The 21,374-nt window shown below is 44.5% G+C and overlaps 1 protein-coding gene across 3 annotated transcripts in view; it reads left to right on the top strand.

Moving 5' to 3' along the window:
• Positions 1-21,374, top strand: part of ARAP2 (ArfGAP with RhoGAP domain, ankyrin repeat and PH domain 2) — a 135,429-nt gene that overhangs the window by 42,403 nt on the left and 71,652 nt on the right. For all 3 annotated transcript variants that reach the window (XM_077301656.1, XM_077301654.1, XM_077301655.1), the window contains exons 8-12: positions 1,032-1,152; positions 4,329-4,510; positions 15,464-15,579; positions 17,370-17,569; positions 20,411-20,496. In XM_077301656.1, coding sequence (XP_077157771.1) covers positions 1,032-1,152; positions 4,329-4,510; positions 15,464-15,579; positions 17,370-17,569; positions 20,411-20,496 — 705 coding nt within the window. The remainder of the gene's footprint in view (positions 1-1,031; positions 1,153-4,328; positions 4,511-15,463; positions 15,580-17,369; positions 17,570-20,410; positions 20,497-21,374) is intronic.

Raw genomic sequence — 21,374 nt, 5'->3', positions numbered from 1 at the left:
ATGAACAAGGTATATGCAGTGGTGGTTCATCAGGGGGCACATGATCCGATATATAATGAAAATTTCAGCCTCCAGTCCCTGATCCCTGGCATGTGGCCCTAGTTTGAAAGAGAATTTTTTTTTGAGGGGGGTGGTAGTTGTAACTAGTCAGGGAGTAACTAGTTGTAACTAGTCAGTGATTTCTGTGGCTTCATCACTCTAGACTTTTACCATTTCAGTGGGCATGCCATTTAATCCATCTGTCTAGTCTCTTCACTCCTCTATTTAGTTTACTCCCACTGCAAAGAGGGGGAAGCAAAATGAATGGGCTTAACAGCGTGCAGCCATTTAAACACAACAGCTGGTGGGTGGACCTGGTGGCTTTCCCCCCTTCGTCAGCTGTTATGTTCTGAGGTTTCTATTACTTGCCACAGTAAGGGACCTTGATTTGATGCAAGGATTAGTTTATTGGAAAATCCCAAGTAAACATTATCAATACGTTGCCAGGACTAAAGAACAATAGCAGCTGGTCACTTATATGCCTTCCTACTGCCCAGCCCCTCTGACTCCCAGTTTGAGTGGGAAAAACAGACCATACAGGATCAGAGACATAACTCCATGCAGCAAGTCAGATAAGACCTTGTAACCAAGGGAGTTGAAACCATGGACACTTCACACAGCCAACTCTCCCCAAGTCTTCCTTCCAAGTGTCTACCAACCTCGCTTAGCATGACAAATGGGAACAGGTACAGGGTTCAACCAGAGGCCAAGCAAATGGCAAGGTGCAGCCAAATGGCTAGATGCATATCAAAGTAAATGGCCTGAAGAAATAGATTGCATGAATATATGGTAGAATCCCCATAGGGTTTAAGTGGCCCGAACAGTTAAACCTAGACAGACAAAAATTCAGTAAAGGTTCAGGGGCTACGAACCGGTCTATGTTTGTGCGAAATTTTGGCTCGTGAAGCGGTTCCGTCTGTTAGCGCTGGTAAGCAGGTATTTTTAACACTCACCGGTGCTTTCACAGCCTCTCTCCATTCTGTTTGATGCAGGAAGTGTACTCAAAAGGAATAATCCTCCTGTCGGCTGTGGCTACAGTCAGAGTCCACGGGGAGATCAAGTTTGAGCTTGTTACAGCTCACAGGATATTTGTGTTCAGAGCCGAGAAAGAAGGTAAGGCAGACCTTGTAATGACAAGTGTTTGATTATTTTTTTTTCAGATCTGTGATTGCGAGATTCTTGTAGATGCCTCACGCTGCCAGTAATGGCTGCTGCAGGCGGTTTTTCAGAAGGCACAGTTTTCTTTTCCTGATCAAAGATTAGACATTATAAGCAGGTTCAAGCAGACCCATCACAAACTCTGTTGGCGTGCTTCCTTAGAAACATGGTCAAGAAACACAGTTTCAAAGGTTATTCTTGTATTGCTCGGCAGATTCGAGCTACCTTGAGTTTTGTGCGTCGAAAGCGAAAAAAGAACTGATAATCGGTTTGCCCCACCGTTTTCTTGGCTGCATGCTTGTAGCTGTCTATATACTAATAGCAAAGCCAGCCAGATCTGAGGATGCATGAATCTGTGACTGGAGCCGTGAACAAGCAAGAGAGAGCTTTCTGCAAACTAGAAAAGAGCCCCAGGTTTGCAGGAAAATGTGAAATCTCAAAAAAAAAAATCCCCAAAACGTAGGCTTAAAAAAAAATGGAAATGATAAAAGGAATGCTGTAGGCCAGGAGTAGTCAACCTGTGGTCCTCCAGATGTTCATGGACTACAATTCCCATGAGCTCCTGCCAGCAAATGCTGGCAGGGGCTCATGGGAATTGTAATCATGAACATCTGGAGGACCACAGGTTGACTACCCCTGCTTTAGGCAATGAATTCCCTCAGTGTTTCCTTTTAGGCAACCACATTATTTCAAGCTGGATTTTCTGTGAATAAAAAGACAGCAGTGAGGGGACTGGTTCCTTTTCAGGCCTATTCGCCAGCTTGGTGTAGTGATTAGAAGTGCGGACTTCTAATCTGATTCCGTACTCCTCCACATGCAGCCTCTCCGTCAGACAGCTATCTAGCCTCTGTTTAAAAATGCAGGGAGTCTTTCTATGCAGGGAATCTTTCACATATGTGGCCATCTGGTCATTAAAATCTTTAAAGGTAAACACCAGCACCTTGACTCAAACCTGGAAACAACCAGGCAACCAAAGATAGGATTTTGGAGCATAAGTCATGCAGTCCTGCAGCCTGATGCTCAGGTCAGTTGACAATGAAAATTCATGGTACAGTACAAGGAAGCGTCATGATCGTGAACGTATAGGGTTTGATTCTTTACTCTTCCACATTAAGTCTGCTGAGCGATCTTGGGCCAGTCACAGCTCTCTCAGAATTCTCTCAGCCCCACAAGGTCCCTCTTGTAGGGAGATGATGGGAAGGCAATTGTAAACCGTTTTTGGGACTCCTTAGGGTAGAGAAAAAGCAGGATATAAAAAACAGCTCTAATTCTTCATTTTCTGCTATGTTTCTTTAATTGCATGAACCAAATTACATGTGGCTACACCCAATTGCTTTTCAAATAAAATGCAAGAAGTAGCTTTGAGCTATATTAGGGGTTTCACCTTTACTGTCCTGAATCTATCCTTCAGGGCGTGAAATTTAAAACAATTACAACATGAGGAGACGAGACCCAGGTTAGAGAGAATTCACAATGGATAAAAGTTTCCTGTCTGTGCAAGTGAGATAAAAATAACTCACATTTTCATGGAGTTTCATGAAATCCTTTAAAGCTGAGGGTTGTGGTTTTTTTAGGACCTTCTTTAGCACTTATTAACACCACTTAAAAGCTGTGCTTTCAGCCATCTGCTCCAAGTCACTCTTCGGCTCAAAGCTGACAGAGAGCAATGCAAAGGCGATGGCTTGGGTGTGAAGATTGGGGGAAATCTAGCTCTGGTTTTTGGATGTGCGTACGCAGACACATTTACCCTTCTGCATGGCTTTTTTAAGCAAATGTTTAAATCACTGCTTATAGGCCTTTGCCTATAAGTGGGGAAATTGCTCAGTTCATCTGTCAACCTTTACATTGTATGATGCCAAATCGATATTGCTTAAGTTACTTTGGGCAGACTAGGGAACATTAACAGGTTCAAAATATTTCCAGCATTCACCGTGGTTTTATAAGCAGGGTGAAGTTTGCAGAAGTTTGGCAGTGCCCACGAAGGCCATTGGTGTTCAAATTTATGCATGGAAGTGGCATCCAGGGCCAACATGTTAATGGAATCGTAGGGAATCAATTGTTGGAAAATGCAAGATCTGTCATGTGCATAATTGAGCAGATTATAAAGGGCATCCTGCAGGGGACCTCAGAGGAGATATCTCTTTAGCACAGATAGGATAGGAACGCCCTGACCTTGTACCAGGCTATCATTTTGCCTTTTTTTGTCAGCATAGTGTAGTAGGTTAAAAAGCGGTGGCCTCTAGTCTGGAGAACCAGGTTTGATTCCCTGCACCTCCACATGTAGCCCGCTAGGTGATCTTGGGCTAGTCACAGTCCTGTTAGAGCTGTTCTCCCAGTGCAGTTTTAGAACACACTCAGCCTCACGTACCTCTGACCATTGTGGGGAGAGGGAGGAAAACATATTTGTGAACCACTTTGAGACTCTTTCAGGTAATGAAAAGTTCCATTGACTTCCACAAGGTTCAGCATGCTTTCATTTTAAAGCATTCAGTTTTAATTGGTTCGCAGACGCGGTGGCCACTCTGAGATCTGGCCGTGACCTTTCAACTCCCAAAACCTGGTGCCATCCTAAGCAATTTCACCCTTCTGTCCACCGAAGGCCATAGGCTTGGGAGGATGTGACTCTCTTTAGGAGGACAGTTATCAGTTGGGGAAATAATTGCTCGCTGAAGTGGCTCATTCAAGTTTTGGAGGAGGGGATTTGTGGACACCTGTGCCCCCTCATCTGGGTTGAGAAGAGCCATAAGGGATGGGTATACTGATAGTACTTTCATGCACTTCCATGTACTTCCATGAAAACCTCATCCGGATTTCATTCTGCACTTGCAAGTAGACCCATTGTATGAAAAGTTATTTCCTCGGCCCCCAGGTCTCATGGCGTTGCACAATACAAAAGAGCCTGTATCCCAATTCCAAATGGGGTCAAAAATTGACATTGCCTTCACAATTGCGTTTGCTTGCTTGCTTTACTGCCGAATTTCTATTCCGCCTTGCCTTAGTGTCTCTGAGACTCACGACAGTAATAATATAAGAGGAAGTCATGGCCAGAATACTGAAATTATGTTAAAAAGTGCTTGTAACGATGTATAATTTGTTACTGCATGCTTTTTGTTGGTTTGTGTCTTTTTAAGATGAGAGAAACGACTGGATTAATACAATACTCAGTGCTCTGCAGCTGCCGCCTGAAATTTCTCACGCACGGAGCACCATCACTCCTTCTGATAAAAGCGGGTATCTGGAGCTGAAGGGATACAAAGCCAAAATCTTTACCTTGCTGCAAGGGAACCACGTGTGGATTTGCAAAAGTGAACAGGTAGATTATTTTCTTCTAAGCCGAATGGAAATGCTACGCAATAGTTGTGGAGCTCTACATTATGAAATGCAACAGTGGTATTTATGCAGAAGCCTGGTGTCAAGGTGTTGGACTCTTTCCCTCTTCTGGTGGCCATGAGCAAGGCACGTTCAGAGGTTGTAAAATTATGGAAATGTTATGGACAGATATTATAAATGAAATATGGTTGAACATATGTGGTGCCCATTCCCTCTGCCTCCTTCCCCCACTGTGGTGGCCAGATGTCTGCTTTTTCAGAAGAGAGCTTTCTCTCTCTCTCTTTCTCTCTCTCTGCTTATCTTCGTTTTTCTGTTTCTGTCTAGTGTAATCAGCTGAAGTGGTGTGAAGGCTTGATCCCCAAGCAGGCACAAGGGACCCAAGGCTGGAAAGAATAGCTACTAAAATTAACCAGGCATCTCTGGGTGAATGAGAGAGGATGATCTATTAGAAGGATGAGCAGGAGGGTCCTTGAAAAGTTCTCCCACTCTAGAGCAGACACAGCTGGTGCCAAGGGGAGCTGCATTTCTGTTTGTGTATGTGTGTGTTAAGTCTTGTCAAGTGGCTTCTGAGTTATACTGAATTATGAATTCGCATTTCCCCAAACATACTCTTGTTAACCTCCTTGCTTAGGCCTTGCAAACTGAGGCCCTCATCTTCCTTGCTTGAATCAATCCATCTTGTGTCGGGTTTTCCTCTTTTCAGTCAGCCTTCCAATTTTTCCTAGCGTCATTGCCATTTCCTGTGAGTGAGTTGGATGTATTGTGTATGGCCATATGCAATATTGTCTTTTCCAGTGACTTCGGTCTTCTCATAATGGGACCAAAGCATGATAGTCTTCATTTAGTCATCATTAGTGTGGAAACATCTACTGGCGCGGCCCCTCAAACGGATGTAACTATGGACATGATGGCCATAGTCCTGCCCGAAGTACTGTGCCAGTAGATGGACAGCGTGGGCAGCCTCGAAGAACAAGCGGTGGTGGCTGGCAAGGCTCAGAGCTGAGCCCCGTTCACTGTGCTGCCACCGCCTGTCCTCCCAGACTGCCCATGCTCTCAGGAGAGCACAGCTGGCCTTGAAGGACCACATAATGTTTCCACATAATGTCAAAGAATCTGGTTTCCGGCTCTTTTATTAGCTTCTATGGAGGGTTCAGGCTTGATTTGATCTAGAACCCACTTACTTGTCTTTGGTTGCAGTCCACAGTATCTGTAAAATTCTCCTGCAGTAACACACTTCAAAGGAATTGGCTTCTTTCCGGTCAGCTTTCTTCCCTCTTTCTACTTAATAGTAATGGTCTGTTCCTTAACCTGAACGGTCCAGGCCAGCTTGATTTTGTCAACTCTTGGAAGTGAAGTAGACATTAGTATTTGGGCAAGAGAGCACCAAGGAAGGCCAGGGTTGCTACACACAGGCAGGCAATGGCAAACTGCACCAAATGGCTCTTGCCTTGGAAACTCCGCAAGGTTGCTATAAATCATCAGTGAATTAATGGCTCTTTATGTACACATGCAGGGATGTATTCATTTCATGAATTTGTTTGTTCGTTCTTTAGACTTCTATGCCACTATTCCTGGGGTCATTGGCTCGTGAGGGCTTGCAGTAATTTAAAATATACAACAGAATCTGTAAAATTAAAACAGCACATAAAATAACCCAGCAGCAGCATTTTACAGATCTAAAATAAAAATATGCATCGCAATTAGCTCCATCTGAGATCTTCTAGCATGAGTCATGTTTTCGAGGAGGGACTCTAGATGGCATTTTTTGCAATCCTGACCTCAACCAAACACCTGGTGGAAGAGCCAGTTCCATCAGGTCCTTGAGTTCTTCCGGGAGCCCATTCCAACAAGCCAGGTGGACTTTTCTGGGGCTGGGTACCACCAATCTCCTGGCATTTGAAGAGCCGAAAGCTTTCCGAGGGGCATAGGCATGTATATAAATTAGCATGTGCAAATTTTGCCTGATGTTTCCCCTCTTCCTCTCTTTTTTGAGTTCAGCTATATCTTCTTACCCTTCACACCACTCTGGCCCAACCCAAACAGGACGTGAGAGCCAATCTCATGACTTTCCATCACCATGGGTCCTTAGAACTTTGTCCATGTATTCTTTCCCCTCCTTTGGCAGTCTGGCACACAGTGAAGAGAGAAGCTCTAGGGTGGAAGAGAGCTCTGTGCATGGTGTTGGGAAGAGCGACAGCTATAGTAACAGCTATTTCCGATTTAGCGGGAGAACACATGGTGAACCTGGCAGTGGTCCCCTTAGGCAGACTGTAGGATACATTGCCAATTCATCAGGGGTCCGAGGTGGCATTATCCCACATACCAGGCAGTGGGAAATCCTGATACGTGGCAACACAACACATGGTGAAAAGCAGTATTTTAAAGGTTTCGTTTTGCAAATGCATCACCCAGGGGAGTGTAGCAGTTAGTTTGCCAGCTTTGCTCTCCTTAGAGGAGACCCATAGTACTAGAGATGTGCATGTGGAGGCCTGCATATGTCATTGAAATGTAACTTTCTCCACAGGAACATGGCTACAGGGACTTCTCTTCCATCTGTGTGCACAGTGTAAATGATATCGAAGCCCTCCCTTAGAGTTTCAGATTCACCATTTTCCGTAGTGGGTTTGAAAAACTGCCCTTGTGGTTCCTAGCTGCTGAGAAACAGAGAAGGATCAGTTTTCTTCTCCAGTTTTCTACTCTCTTCTTCCTTGTCACATTTTTCTCTCCTGCTTTCTGTATAGGCAAGGCTGTAATTCTAGCCAGGGATGTCGGTATTCCATAGTAAAAACAGCTAAAGTTCTGCATCAAGATAACCTGTAACAAGAGATGTTATATGCTGCAACCTGCATAACTTATGCATGGCAAGCAAGCAGTGCATGATTTTTTTTGGCATAATTCTGAAAGTTATGCTTGCTTTGCTCAACAATTTTGCTTGTTCAGGATTTCTAGTCACTGAAGACCTCTCCTGAAATTTTATTCAGGAAACCCACTGGCTTTGGAGATATTGCTAGCTGTACCCAAATTTATTTCTGTACCCCTAGGGCAGGCTTTATATATATTTATATATATAAATGTGTTAAATGTTTATCGGGTGATATGGCCATATATGGTCATGTCAACCTGTCCCCCTCTTCCCAAAATGACCATTTATGAGCCTGGAGGGGGTGGGAAGGGGAGGGCCCTGGGTGGGCATGTACACAGCTCTGCTTCCCAACCATATTTTTCACAATCACACCAAATTTGGGGTTTTGAGAAAGGCTCAAACAACTCAGAAGGATCAAGTAGAAGCAGTCTTGTTCCTCATCTTCCATAGCTGGAGCTTTCAATAAATGTTTGTTTTGGTTTGCCTTTTCCTCTCCATTGAATGCAAGTTAGATGCCTGTAGAGTGCCATTTCCCCCCTCCCCTGCCCGAAAGAGATAATATGTCCCCTAGACTGAAAGTTGGGCAAGTACTCTATAGAATAATGAGAGCCACTGATGTTCACATATATCCTGATGACTTTCAGGGGGTTATCTTAATGGTACCATTAAGACACCTGTCTCAAATAATTACAGGGTTGAAAGGAGAACAGGTCAAGCTGATATACCAATTCCTATTTAGCCTGATAGGAAAAATCCACCGGTATATCACATCATTTTTTGAAAAAGTATGAAGGTAAATACAATCTCATTGTACTGTTAGTGGAATAGGAGCCTGAAGGATAATTTCAAGCATGCAGTTCTTGATTGGGTAAGATTTTCTTGCAAGGATACATTTCTGATAGGATTGTTTTTTTTTAAATTGTATTAGTTACTTTTGAGGCTTTTTAAAGAAAGCTTGCTATATAAAAAAGAAGCTGACATTCTGAAACAATTGAACATGTTTTGGTGATGAGGGGAAAATCATTCTTGAAAGAACTGGTGTTATTGCTCCTATAGGTATGAGATAAAATTCGTAGTTTCGATAAGGTATAATTATCAGGTATAAATATCAGATGAACAAAGCTTGTGGGAACTGGCTGTGTTCCAAAGAATCTTGGGCTACACGTAGAGCCCTTCTGCAAACATGGCAGCCATGATATGACCTGATATGTCACACTCTTGTATATCTTCAAACCCCACTCTAGGGGGGAGTTCCTTAAGCTTTAAGGGTGTTCTTCCAAAGGCCAGAGATTGCCTGCTAGAAGTAGGAGACAAAAAATCCATGGATGATGTTTATGGAAAGCTGTCATTGTATTTCTGTCCACAGAAAACACATTTCGTTTAAAGAGAAAGGAAGAGAATTGAGATTGGGATAACACCAAGATATGTCTATTTAGACCAGGGGAGGGCAAACTGTGGCCCTCCAGATGTCCATGGACTACAAGTCCCATGAGTCCCAGGACTTGTAGTCCATAGACATCTGGAGGGCCACAGTTTGCCCACCCCTGATTAAACACTCTCTGTCTTTCTCTCTACACACACACCCACAGAGAGAGAGAGAGAGAAAGAGAGAGAGTAGCGTTTTATCAATGGAAATGCCTCACTATTCTCAGATAAGTTACTTGTTCTGTCCCCATCTAAGTCTCTAAGGTGAACATGTCCTATGAGCTTGTGATCTGTAGAGGTTCTTGCACATGGTAGAAATGTCCTAGGGTTTGTCACAGTAATTCGGCTGGATGGAAGTACTCCGTTCATGGATCTTTGATTCTGTTATCTTTTTCATTATTTCTGGCAGTTAAGCAAATGCCAGTCATTGAAATGGACTCTTCAGACATCCAAATGTGAGCACATTTACTGGAGTCCATTAGCCCCCAGAGTGTGAAATTCTCGATAAACACCCCCTTGATTATTATGGTGTTGAACTCCTGTACTAGAGGAGCTCAACTGGGAGAGAATTACATATCCGCGTGGTACAATGCAAATGGGCATTGTCTGATCATGCTGGGACGCTGTCCTGCTTGCCGTGTCCCAATCCATTTGGTTACACCCTCCTGCGAAGTATTTGTGTGAGATCATTTGGGATAGGTCTGAGAAGTCTGGGGCTGCTTTCACAGATGTTGGGTAATGCAATTCAATACACTTCGGCAATTGTTTGCAGCTGGATTTTCCTGTGTGAAACAGGAAAATCCAGTTGCAATCAAGTTTTAAAATGCCTTATCCAATGTGTGTGAAAGCACTGTAGCGGGGCATGGGGCAGCCCTGTTGTTTTGGGAAAGGGAACACCAAATATCTTGTGAGGCACAGAACTCTTGTTAAAAGGTCAGGGTACCATACAGCCCCCTGGGACCTGTTGTACATACTCTGCTTAAAAGGGGAGGGTGGCTAGTTGATGGAGACTCTCAGTTCCCCATGTTCTAGAGTATGGAATGTATCCTGTTGAAAAATTCAGTAGTATTCAAATTTGTGTGTTCCTGATTCGGTAAATCAAGTTGGGTTTGGCTGATTCAGGAAACACAAACCGATTCAGCTAAATAAGCCACCAAATAGCTAATCAGCATTGATTTTTTGGGGCTTACCAGAGCCGATCACGCGTCCCTATTCCAGAATGGAGTCAACAGATGGAGACAATCACACTAGGGGCCAAACCTGTGGCATTCAGGAATACAATGGGTGCTAGATTAGGTGGGTGGAGTGGAAGAACTCTACAGAGGGCCACCTCCTCCCCCCAGGACCTGTAATGGCTGCAGGCAAGAGGCCCCAGGGCCGGGAACTTACCGGCAGGGGCAACTGGCATGCAGCAGGGATCTTCAGCCTCTGAACCTGGAAGGAAAGTGGAAGGAGGAGTGGGTAGTCGGGGTGGAGGATGGAAGGTGATTGGCCAGCCTCTGGACATACAGGCCTTGGAGGAGGCGGCACACAGGGACAGCTGCCCTGAGTGGGTGTTAATCACTGAGTGGCACTTCAGCCACAAGGCACGCTCCTCCTCCAAGGCCTTACCAGAAATATTAAGTGGAACAGGTGGCACATCTAGTGTTGGCAGGGGAACTGAGGATTGTCTGGCAGCCCCATCCATAAAGTCCAATAAGTAACCTTATTGGCCTAACCTATATCATGGTAGACTTTATCCTTGCAGTCCCAGAAGCATTTGGGAGAGGATGGGGAGGCAGAGTGTCATGTGATGCTCTAGGAATCCCTCCCCAATCCCTGTGGCTAAATATCATAGGGGAAATTGGGAATTGAGATTGGGGAAATTTCTGTAGTGTTGAATTCACAATATTGTCCACCCTCCTTTTTCTCCCAGTGTGAGAGCAGGCAGGAGGTGAGAGCCACAGGCAGCAGCCTGGTTTAGCCTACCTCACAGTGCTTTTTATTATTATTACTTTTTTTGCAAGGATAACATTTGTTTAGGTTGGGAATTTCTATGTTTCTTCTCTAGGGACTTTCATAAGGTGGCTCATAAACACAGAGCCATAAGACCACGAGACAATACGGTGATTAATCACGATTCAAAGGAAGCTAGTTTAAAAAATGGAGGTGAGGAAGGCATCCTTGGATGAATGTTGGGATATTCAGGTGACAGATCGAAACATATCTCACAATTCTGTCCTGTATTTGGATAGATGCCTTCCTGAATACCAAGGACTGGAGCAGGGGTAGTCAAACTGCGGCCCTCCAGATGTCCATGGACTACAATTCCCAGAAGCCCCTGCCAGCAAATGCTGGCAGGGGCTTCTGGGAATTGTAGTCCATGGACATCTGGAGGGCCGCAGTTTGACTACCCCTGGACTGGAGCATCTGTGTTGTGGTTTATAATTGACAGAAGCATATGAGCTGTTAATTCCAAAAATTACTTGTTGGAGTATGATCTCCCTGTTCCGCCCCATCTTCTGAACAGATGGACAGCCATTGCAGGCTGAAATCGAGAAGGCATTGTTAGTGTAAGAATGTGAACAGTGATGTAGACTTAAAAGGAAAAAGAAGAAAAGAAATTCAGCGGCGCAGGCAAAGGGCTGAGGATTTGGGCTTTTAAAAAAGACAAGAGTTTTCTGCTTTCATTTCTTGAAATGCTGTGAGGCAGGAAGTGATCAATTGTGGTTTCTGACCACATTGGTATATTAAAAAACAAAACGAAGCAAAAAAAAATAACCCTTACACAAATTCCAAAATCCTAAACAGAGGCAAGAGACCTGAAGCCATAAAGCTTGTTTCCAGACTGGCCGCTTCAAATCTTGTAGTATCAAATCTTCTGGCTAAATGGTGCTAAAATGTGTGCCCCACCTGTCACTACCCCATGGAGTCTCAAAGCGGCTTCCCACCGCTTTCCCTTAACCTCCCCACAACAGTCACCCTGTGAGGGATGTGAGGCAGTGAGAGCTCTGAAAAAACAGTGACTGACCCAAGGTCACCCAGCCAGCCCCACCTATCTCAAAGTGGTTTATGGTCACCTTCTCTTCCTCTCACCACAACAGACACCCTGTGAAGTAGGTGAGCCTTTCGACTGAATCTGCCCACTTATCGTCACTCTAGACCAAGAATTGGTCAAAGAATTGAGGCTTTTGAACTCTGGTGCTGGAGAAGACTCTTGCGAGTCCCTTGGACTGCAAGGCGAACAAACCGGTCAGTCCTAGAGGAGATCAGCCCTGACTGCTCCTTAGAAGGCCAGATCCTGAAGATGAAACTCAAATACTTTGGCCACCTCATGAGAAGGAAGGACTCCTTGGAGAAGAGCCTAATGCTGGGAGCGATCGAGGGCAAAAGAAGAAGGGGACGACAGAGAATGAGGTGGATGGATGGAGTCACTGAAGCAGTAGGTGCAAACTTAAATGGACTCCAGGGAATGGTAGAGGACAGGAAGGCCTGGAGGATCATTGTCCATGGGGTCACGATGGGTCGGACACGACTTCGCACCGAACAACAACAACAACAAGACCAACAAGACCAAGGGTGACAAACGTCCATTTTCTCAGGCGGTCACTTCAGTCTCTAAGCTCTATTTTCGTAATACAAGCTGAGGTCCTTGGGTATGGAATTATAAACATGGATATTTGTGCATTACCCAGATCATAGCGCTGCAAATCCAGCGCTTGCCGAAGGTTGAAGGGTGCTTTGGGTTTCTTAACAGGGGTGTCAGTTTCTGTTTGTATGTGATGGAACAGGCCCCCTGACCCACAAGCCCTGTTCTGCCTTGCCCTCCAAAGCATGTGGAGCTGCCAACCCATAGCTTCTCTTTCCCCCTCCCACTGTGCCCTCCACTATGCTGTAGGTGGTGCTGCAGTAAGACAATTCGGTGAAGATCGTTACTCCCTTTTAAGAAAATGTGAGAGCGCTTATTTTTAACGGCATAGTTGAACACAGGCTACTCAGGTTGAATATAGGGACATAGTTATAAATTGTGTAAGTGTGTGTGTGTGTGTGTGTCTGTTAGCTGAGCAACTGAAGTATTTCTGGTCCCTTACATTTACAGAGCGGTGGCCTCTAATCAGGAGAACCCCACTCTACATGCAGCTGGCTGGGTGACCTTGGGCCAGTCACAGCCCTGTTAGAGCTGTTCTCACAGAGCAGTTTGTCTTAGCTCTCTCATCCCTACCTTCTCATGGGGTGTCTGCTTTCACTACCTTCAGGTAGTGAAAAAACAGGTCTTCCAAAATAGTCCAGTAAAGAGAGCTGACAGACATGTGTGGATTCTCTACAATAAAAGAACACCAGGATGGATATTAAATCCAAAGTGACCCTTTAGAATTCTATCCCTTTTATGGTTCTAACCCCAGGGTTTGTAAAGCTTTTGTTGATATACGGGTCATCTTAAAGCAGTTTGTGTTTGTTCCTCCTCTCTGATACAATAAAACCACGGCTGGCCAGGCAGATTGCAGTCAGGTGCTGCGACCACTTCCCTCCCAACTTTCACTGCTTGGCATGGTACATTTCTGCATGCCCTCCTGCTCAGGAATATGGCATTGCTCTATAACAGGGGTAGTCAAACTGCGGCCCTCCAGATGTCCATGGACTACAATTCCCAGAAGCCCCTGCCAGCGAATGCTGGCAGGGGCTTCTGGGAATTGTAGTCCATGGACATCTGGAGGGCCGCAGTTTGACTACCCCTGCTCTATAACGTGCTGCGAAGCCCAAGCTGACAGGTGATTAGACTGCCTGTGCAGCCGATAGGAGTAAATGAATAAGTCACCGTGAAGTCTCCAGAGAAATCTTTGGGCTGCTGCCGGGGGAGGGAATAATGAGGTGAAGGTCAAGGCAAACTAAGGTGAGAGTTGCTAGAATCGGAAAGGAAACGCAGGTAAGGGCCAATGGATTTGGGAATAAGAATTGAGATCAGGAAGGACACTTTTTACAGTCAGAGTAGCTCAGTAGTGGAATCAGTTGCCTAAGGAGGTGGGGAGCTCCCCCTCACTGGCAGTCTTCATGCAGTGGCTGGACAGATCCTTATCCTGCATGCTTTAGGCTGATCCTGCACTGAGCAGGGAGTTGGACTAGATCAGGGGTAGTCAACATGCGGCCCTCCAGATGTGCATGGACTACAATTCCTTTCCACCTCCTTTTCTAACCCTGGCTCCTGGCAGAGTTGTTTTATTTAAAAATCATGCCCTTCAGGTTCAGTTTGCCCTCAGACAAATACCTCGGGTGCATAGGGTCATGCTGTGAGGTCAGCAGAAACTTATATCTGCAGGGTACATACTCCAGTTTAAGGAGGCGTTCCAACTCCTCATTTGTATGAGACCCGGAGTACAGCGAAAGGATTTGCTTGAATTTAAACATTTGTTTCTTTGGTGTGGAGCTATGGGCTAAAAGCAGGTTCTTCCGTCGTCTTGCTGGCATGGCTGCTGTTTTTGCATGGCTACTCCCTTCAGCATTCTAATATATACTGGGGGGAACCCGCCTAGGATGTCTGCTTGTGATATGGTTACTGTCAGGTTCAGGGCCACCATTTGGAGGGATGCCGCTCACAGCTACTGTGAAGGGAGGAAGAGGAGGTGTCCCTGCAAGGTCTCAGAAAGGGGAGTTGGGGGCAATCAGCATCCACTGGTCCCTGCACTCCTGAGTCTGGAGTAGTTCACAGCACCATCTCCAGGCCCTACCTCCTCCCAGACCTTGACCCCAGACTGTCCCTTATTACTTCTCCAAAACCTCAAACCCCCCTCCCCCACAGTGCTCAGGAGGGTAGCCTGTTGGGGTCTCACTGCTTCTGGACACAGCCCTTGCGCAGTTGGGCATGCTCACCAAAGGAGGCTCCAGGTCAACAGCTTCTTCAGATTCCTTTAAAACAAGCCCCGCTTGCTTACATTGTAACCCTGGAGCTGACCTACATGCTTCTAAACCTACTGACTTGGTCTTAAAAGTGCGTCACTCTGCTTAAATTGAGAGGTGAAAACTGGTCAAATCTCAGCTTAGTTGTGCATCTCTCAGGTGGCCTTAAAGTAGCCTCTCTCGACTTTGTACTTCATAAGAGACAGCATGGTTTAGAGATTAAGAATGGTGTACTCTGATGTGGAGAACCCGGTTTGATTCTTCAGTCCCCATCCCCATGAAGCCTGATTGGTGACCTTGGGGCAGTCACAGTTCTCTCAGAACTCCCTCAGCCCCACCTGCCCCACAAGATGCTTGTGGTGGTGAGAAGAAGGGAAGCCGGTTGTAAGCCGCTTCTTAGGGTAGAGAGAAGTGGAGTCTTCCTGTCGTCTTTGTCTTTTATTACCCGTCTGTTGTTTATATTGCCAAAGGCATTGTTGAGCTAATACCTATGAAGTGCTTTCAACAGTTAGGAAAAAGCCCTAGAGGAATGCACTTTATTAAAATGGTGCTTCTTGCGTGATACTAAATTATAGCAAACAACTAATCTCAGTATGACAGCAACAAAGAAAATCAACTCTCCTTCTAAAGTAATGATGGGACTGGATAATTTGCAGTTGATAACAAGCAATATGACGACTCTTTTCTTTGTTTCATTATCAATTGACTAATGTTTGTAAATGAATTGACTAATGTTTGCGAGAGGTTTGTGATCTGATCTTTTTTTCTCCCTTTCAGGATTTTAGAACTGGTTATGGGATCACTCTAATCCCCATGAACGTGGCTAATGTGAGACAGGTAGACCGCACCGCAAAACAATCTTTTGAAATAATCACACCTTATAGAAGCTTCAGGTAAGGTCCTAATGATTGGAGGTAATTGATTATGGGGACCCGTTTGAGGACATTTGTGCCATCCTGTTGAATGCCAGTCACAAAATCTTAGCAGCCAGAGTAACTAGATCTTGACACGGGTCAGCGAGGCCATAATCAGTGTTTCTTGCAGTAAATGTGGTCATAATGAGGCTCTCAGTAAGTACCAGCCTCTGCAGAAAATAGGCTATTTTTATTTAGAATCATAGAATCATAGAGTTGGGAGGGACCATCTGGATCATCTAGTCCAACCCCTTGCACTGTGCAAGACACTCACAACCCTATTGCTCATCCACTGTAACCTGCCACCCCCTTAAGCCTTCACAGAATCAGCCTCTCTGTCAGACGGCTATCCTCCAGCCTCTGTTTAAAAATTTCCAAAGATGGAGAACCCACCACCTCCCGAGGAAGCCTGTTCCACTGAGAAACCGCTCTAACTGTCAGGAACTTCTTCCGGATGTTTAGACAGAATTTCTTTTTGAGTTAATTTCATCCCACTGGTTCTGGTCCGTCCCTCTGGGGCAAGAGAGAATAATTCTGTTCCATCCTCCATATGGCACCCTTTTAAATACTTGATGGCATAACTTCCTGTGTGTTCTGCACAGGGTTCTTTTGGGTGAGTCGCCATGAAAAACAAGTATATTTACTATGCATAGGTAGCCCAAACCATCAAGTAAAGCACCCCCTCCACCCAAATGTCCAGTGCAGTTAGTCCTAATCAAAGTCATCTATCTGTTTAGTAGCTGGGCCTCTTTTCTCACTTGCAGAGATTGGAAAGCTGGGTTTATTTTGAAGAGTGTAATAGGGGGATGGTTGATAGGACTTTGAGAACAAGAATGGCTGCTTCTGTTGAAAGAACAAAATTTGACTCCAAAGGCAACTTAAAGAAGAACAAAATTTTATTCAAGGTGTGAGCTTTCAAGTGCATGCACACTTCCTCAGACAATGAAATAGACATCAGAGTGCATATATAAGGAGAGAGTAAATTAGCAGTAAATTAGTAAACGGCATCGGGAAAATATTTAGCACATGAAGATGTTTAGCACAATCAAATGGCTTGCTAGAATAACAAACTGAGTTTATTGAACCTTTGGGTCCAATTCCTGTTCACAACAACTTAAGGGGAATAAAATGTTAAAGTTAGTGTTTAATGGCAGATGCTTTCCAGATTGTGACAAGTAGTAATTGTAAGAAGCCTGTTGATAGCCCCATGCTTCCAAGCATGGAAGCATCCTCACAAGTGACAAGCCGTGTTGAATTTGGTCTCCTGTCCTAAGGCCAGAGGGCTGGATTCTAAATTACATTACATTCTACTATTTTTTTACACCATATTACAAACCAACATACAATTCCATTGACCCAAATGAAATAAAATGAAGAGTGAATTGTAAGGAATGCAAATATAAGAGCTGAATAAGGCGAGCATATGTAGTGAGATAAGAGACCAATATCTCTGTTGAGTCCTGGGAATTCCATTGTTTTGAGTGTTGTAATAACTTGCAGCTCAGCAATTTCCCTTTTCAGTCCACCTCTGAAGCTTCTTTGATGTCCCTCGTTGAATGTCCCAAAAGGCTACCCACCTGAGTCTAGCTTCTATTGCAATGCAGGGAATGTCCATCGTGTGGTCCCCAAGTTATTCTGTTTTTAGTTCCTCATGGTTTATCCTCACACTGTCATCTTCTCACAGCAGCGACAGTTAAACAGTTGCTTAAATGGAGGGAACAGATCACCCTTAGTTTATCCTCAAAATAAGGTGAATCGATATCTTTCAGCTTCACGGCTGAGTCAGAAAAAGAAAAACAGGAGTGGATTGAGGCACTGCAGCAGTCTATCGCGGAAACGCTCTCTGACTATGAGGTTGCTGAGAAAATCTGGCTCAACGAGTCAAACAGGACCTGTGCTGATTGTAAAGCTCCTGATCCTGACTGGGCGTCCATCAATCTCTGCGTCGTCATCTGTAAGAAGTGTGCAGGTAATTGGGAATGCTGAGGCTACTGCGCAATATCGTATTTCCATAAGAAGAAAATCATTTCCCTCATATTCATCTAGAAAATTACAGAGGGATAAGAGGAGAGGAGTTGAGTAAAAGAAGAAGAGCTGTTTTTTGTACCTTGCTTTTCACTACCCAAAGGAGTCTCAAATCGGCTTATAATTGCCTACCCTTCCCCTCGCCACAACAGACACCCTGTGAGGTAGATGTGATGAAGAGAGTTCTGAGACCTGTGATGGGCCTTAGCTGTCTTTATGTGGAAGAGGAGTGGGGAATCAAATCCAGTTCTCCAGGTTTAGGCCACCCCACTTAACTACTGCACCAAGCTGTCTCTACTAAGAACCTTGGTGTCATAACAGGTGTGATTCTCCAGGTCTTGGATTTTCTTAGCCATCTGTGTTCTAAAAGGCTCTCATTTGGAGAATTCATAAGTGGTTCCAAAACTAAGGAAAAAGCTGGACCCTTTAGCTGGAGGCTCCACATCCACATCATGAGGGGAGTAACCTTCATCGTGATGAGAACATTCCCTAAGAACACAATACTTTTGGTATTTAAAATGCAGAGGTAATTTTCATGAAATACTTATTTGGGTGAGATTTTGAGCTAAAGCAAAAGTTCAATCAGGGCTCCGCGAGATCTTATTTGAACTAAGGTACTAATGGGGTATATGGACCGTAGCCATTCTGCAAAGTTGTAGCCAGGTCCTACAAACAAATGATGAAATGTGTATCAAATTAGGGCCACTGAGAAATGCATCTCATTATTTTTTTTTCTGTTGGAAGTCGTTATCTGCTTAATAAAGTGTCGGGATTTTGGTAGAAGTGTTAAGAAAACAGTGTTTATACATGAAGACCGAAGCAATTTTTAAATAATTTGTTGTTGGAGCTGAATCATAATTGCCCTCTTCATGAAATTTGGAAAAGCAAGGTGACAGAAAAATGTGGCAATTTTCTGCAATTAAATCCCACAATTAGAACGGAAAAGAAATGTCACACATTTCAGTACTTGAAAGCTTGACATTTATCATCCTTGCACACACAACAAAAGTTGCAAAGCTGGTGTGAAGTTCCAGTTTTCAAACCTGAATTTTAATGTTTTAAATTTTTGATTGAGGAGTTTTACAGGTCTATTTTGGAGCTGAAGTCTTTGGTCCCCTGTGGACTTATTTATCTTCACCTACATCTGCAAGCAGAGCAGATATCCAGCATTAGATTTGTAATCTTAATAACTACTCACATGGTTGACTCCCATGATTCTTTGGTTCTCATCATTGTCTTCCCTATAATTTTCATTCTTTCTATGAGTGACCAAGAGCTTAAACAGATGAGAGTTATGAGTTCTGCATACCAGAACTCTAGCCATTTTCTCTCTAAATATTGGGTTAGAACTGATGTGTGGAGGTTTGGAGATTAAGCCTCTTGTGCTATCTCTCTGGTTTGAAATGGTCCTTTGGTACAGCCCTTTGGCTTTTTGGGGAAATATGCATATGCATATCAGGGCCCATATGCTTTCCCCAAACAGCAGATTCCCAGGTCTGTTTCATTATTATTATTATTATTATTATTATTATTATTATTATTATTATTATTATTATTGTTATTGTTATTGTTATTGTTATTGTTATTGTTATTGTTATTGTTATTGTTATTGTTATTGTTATTGTTATTGTTATTGTTATTATTATTATTATTACGTTTACGTTTACGTTTATAGGGCACCCTTCCCTGAGAGTAGTAACATTTTAATAACACCAGTAAAAAGCATTACAGTTTAAAATGATCTATTGCTATTCCCTTCCCATGGCTCCCCTGGCATCTTACATCCATTTCTTCCAGCCTATGGTGGGAGATCTTTCAAAGTGGGGGATCATCCAGTTGTACTTAGAGAAGCTACAGTAGCAGAGATGGGAGGCTGAAGGAGGCCCATAATTATTCTTGTTGTAACCCATTGGCCTGATGGAAAGGTGCCATTTTGCAGGCCTTGTGGAACTTCATCTGCTCCGTCAGGGCCTAGCTCTCCACTGGTAGCTTATTCCACCAGGCAGGATCCAGAGCCAAGAAAGTCCTGGCTCTGGTCAAGACCAGTTGCATTTCTTTGGGACCAGAGATCACCAGCAAATTTGTATTTGTAGATTGTAGCAATCTCCAGGAAACATACTGGGAGAGACAATCCTGTAGGCAGGCATGGTCAAGACCAGTGGTCCCCAACCTTTCTGAGGTTGGGGACCGGCAGGGCATCGGGGCGCAGCCCGCAGCCCACGCGGGCCACGCCCACGCATCGGCCGCACACACGCATCGGGCCGCGCCTGCGGGTCGCGCCCACGTATTGGGCCGCACCCGCGGGCCGCGCCCGCACGGGCGCGGCCGGCCCTGATTCCCTCTCCCCGTCCTCCCGCAGTAAGAAGCTTCCCGGGCCGTAAGCTTGCGGCCTGGGAAGTTTTTTACTGGGGGGGGGCGGGGAGAGGGAGCCGCGGCACCGGGCCGCAGCCCGCAGGTTGGGGACCACTGGTCAAGACCACGAAAGAGCTTAAAGAAGAGAAGACTAACCATTTCCTCTACCCTAGACTCGCAGTGCTGATTGGAATTGCTACTTATACACGTTACTTTTTTATAAAGGGGGAAGACCCCATTGAGTGGGAACTGTGTTCACAGAACAGCCAATGCTCACAACCCTTAAAGTGCCCGGTTACCAGGGCTGTACTTCCTGGAAGTCCACATAGCCAGAGATATCTGTGGATACTTCCCTGTTAGTGCCTGTCGAAGTTATTACGCTTGCCCTACTTTTAAGCCTAAAATGGACCATGTTTTCGGCATTTTAACACAGGCCAACACAGATCGTTGGGGCCCAGAGATTCAAAGGTCCGAAGCCTCAAAATGGATGCCAGTATTTGGAGCAATGAGCTCATTGAGGTAGGAGCAAATGGTGGGGAAAGAATGTCAGAGGCATCAGCCAAGTCAGTGGGAAACAGTAATTCATTTATTATGTGACTTCTATACTGCCTCCTCCTGGTTACTTGCTTATAACAGACTTTCTCAGCTTTTTTACCATTGAGAATCCCCTGAAACACTTCTATAGCTCTTTTTCTGACGCACATGAGATACACTCTCAGCACAGAATTAAATCATAGCGAAGAGTAGTGACCCTAGGCACATATCATAGGAGGTGGTCTCCAAAAAGGATAAAATTTACATGTATTGGTTGGAGCCATAATTTACAGATCCCATTTAACCACTCAGCTACACTTTATAAAGAGTTTAATATAGGTTTTTTATATAGAGTGTATCATCACAGTTCTGACCAGTGAGGAAGACCCAGTAAGGTCAAAACACGTTTGGTCTTATGTGCTGTTAGTTATGTATAGTTTTTTTATGAAGTTTTTATTCTGTTTTTAATTGTGCACGATAATAAATAATCAACAAGTTTTACATTATTGTGTTGTACAGCTCAACTTTTGAGTTCCTAGAATGTAGCGCATGGGTAGTCAAACTGCGGCCCTCCAGATGTCCATGGACTACAATTCCCACCAGCCCCTGCCAGCATTCGCTGGCAGGGGCTCGTGGGAATTGTAGTCCATGGACATCTGGAGGGCCGCAGTTCGACTACCCCTGATGTAGCGGTTGCCAGATCTTTGATGTGGAATGTAGGGTGGTTTTCTTTTTCTTCAGTGTAACTTTGACACAGCCTTTAACATTGCCACTAGGCCTCACTATTCAGCATGTATAGAAAGTTCCTTTCTTGTGTATTTCTTTATGGCATACTTCTTCATAGATCTATCCCCCCGCCCCTT

The sequence above is a fragment of the Paroedura picta genome, chromosome 10, assembly GCF_049243985.1.
Source record: "Paroedura picta isolate Pp20150507F chromosome 10, Ppicta_v3.0, whole genome shotgun sequence".
Classification (NCBI taxonomy): Eukaryota; Metazoa; Chordata; class Lepidosauria; order Squamata; family Gekkonidae; genus Paroedura; species Paroedura picta.
This window is presented reverse-complemented; position numbering and strand designations above follow the sequence as displayed.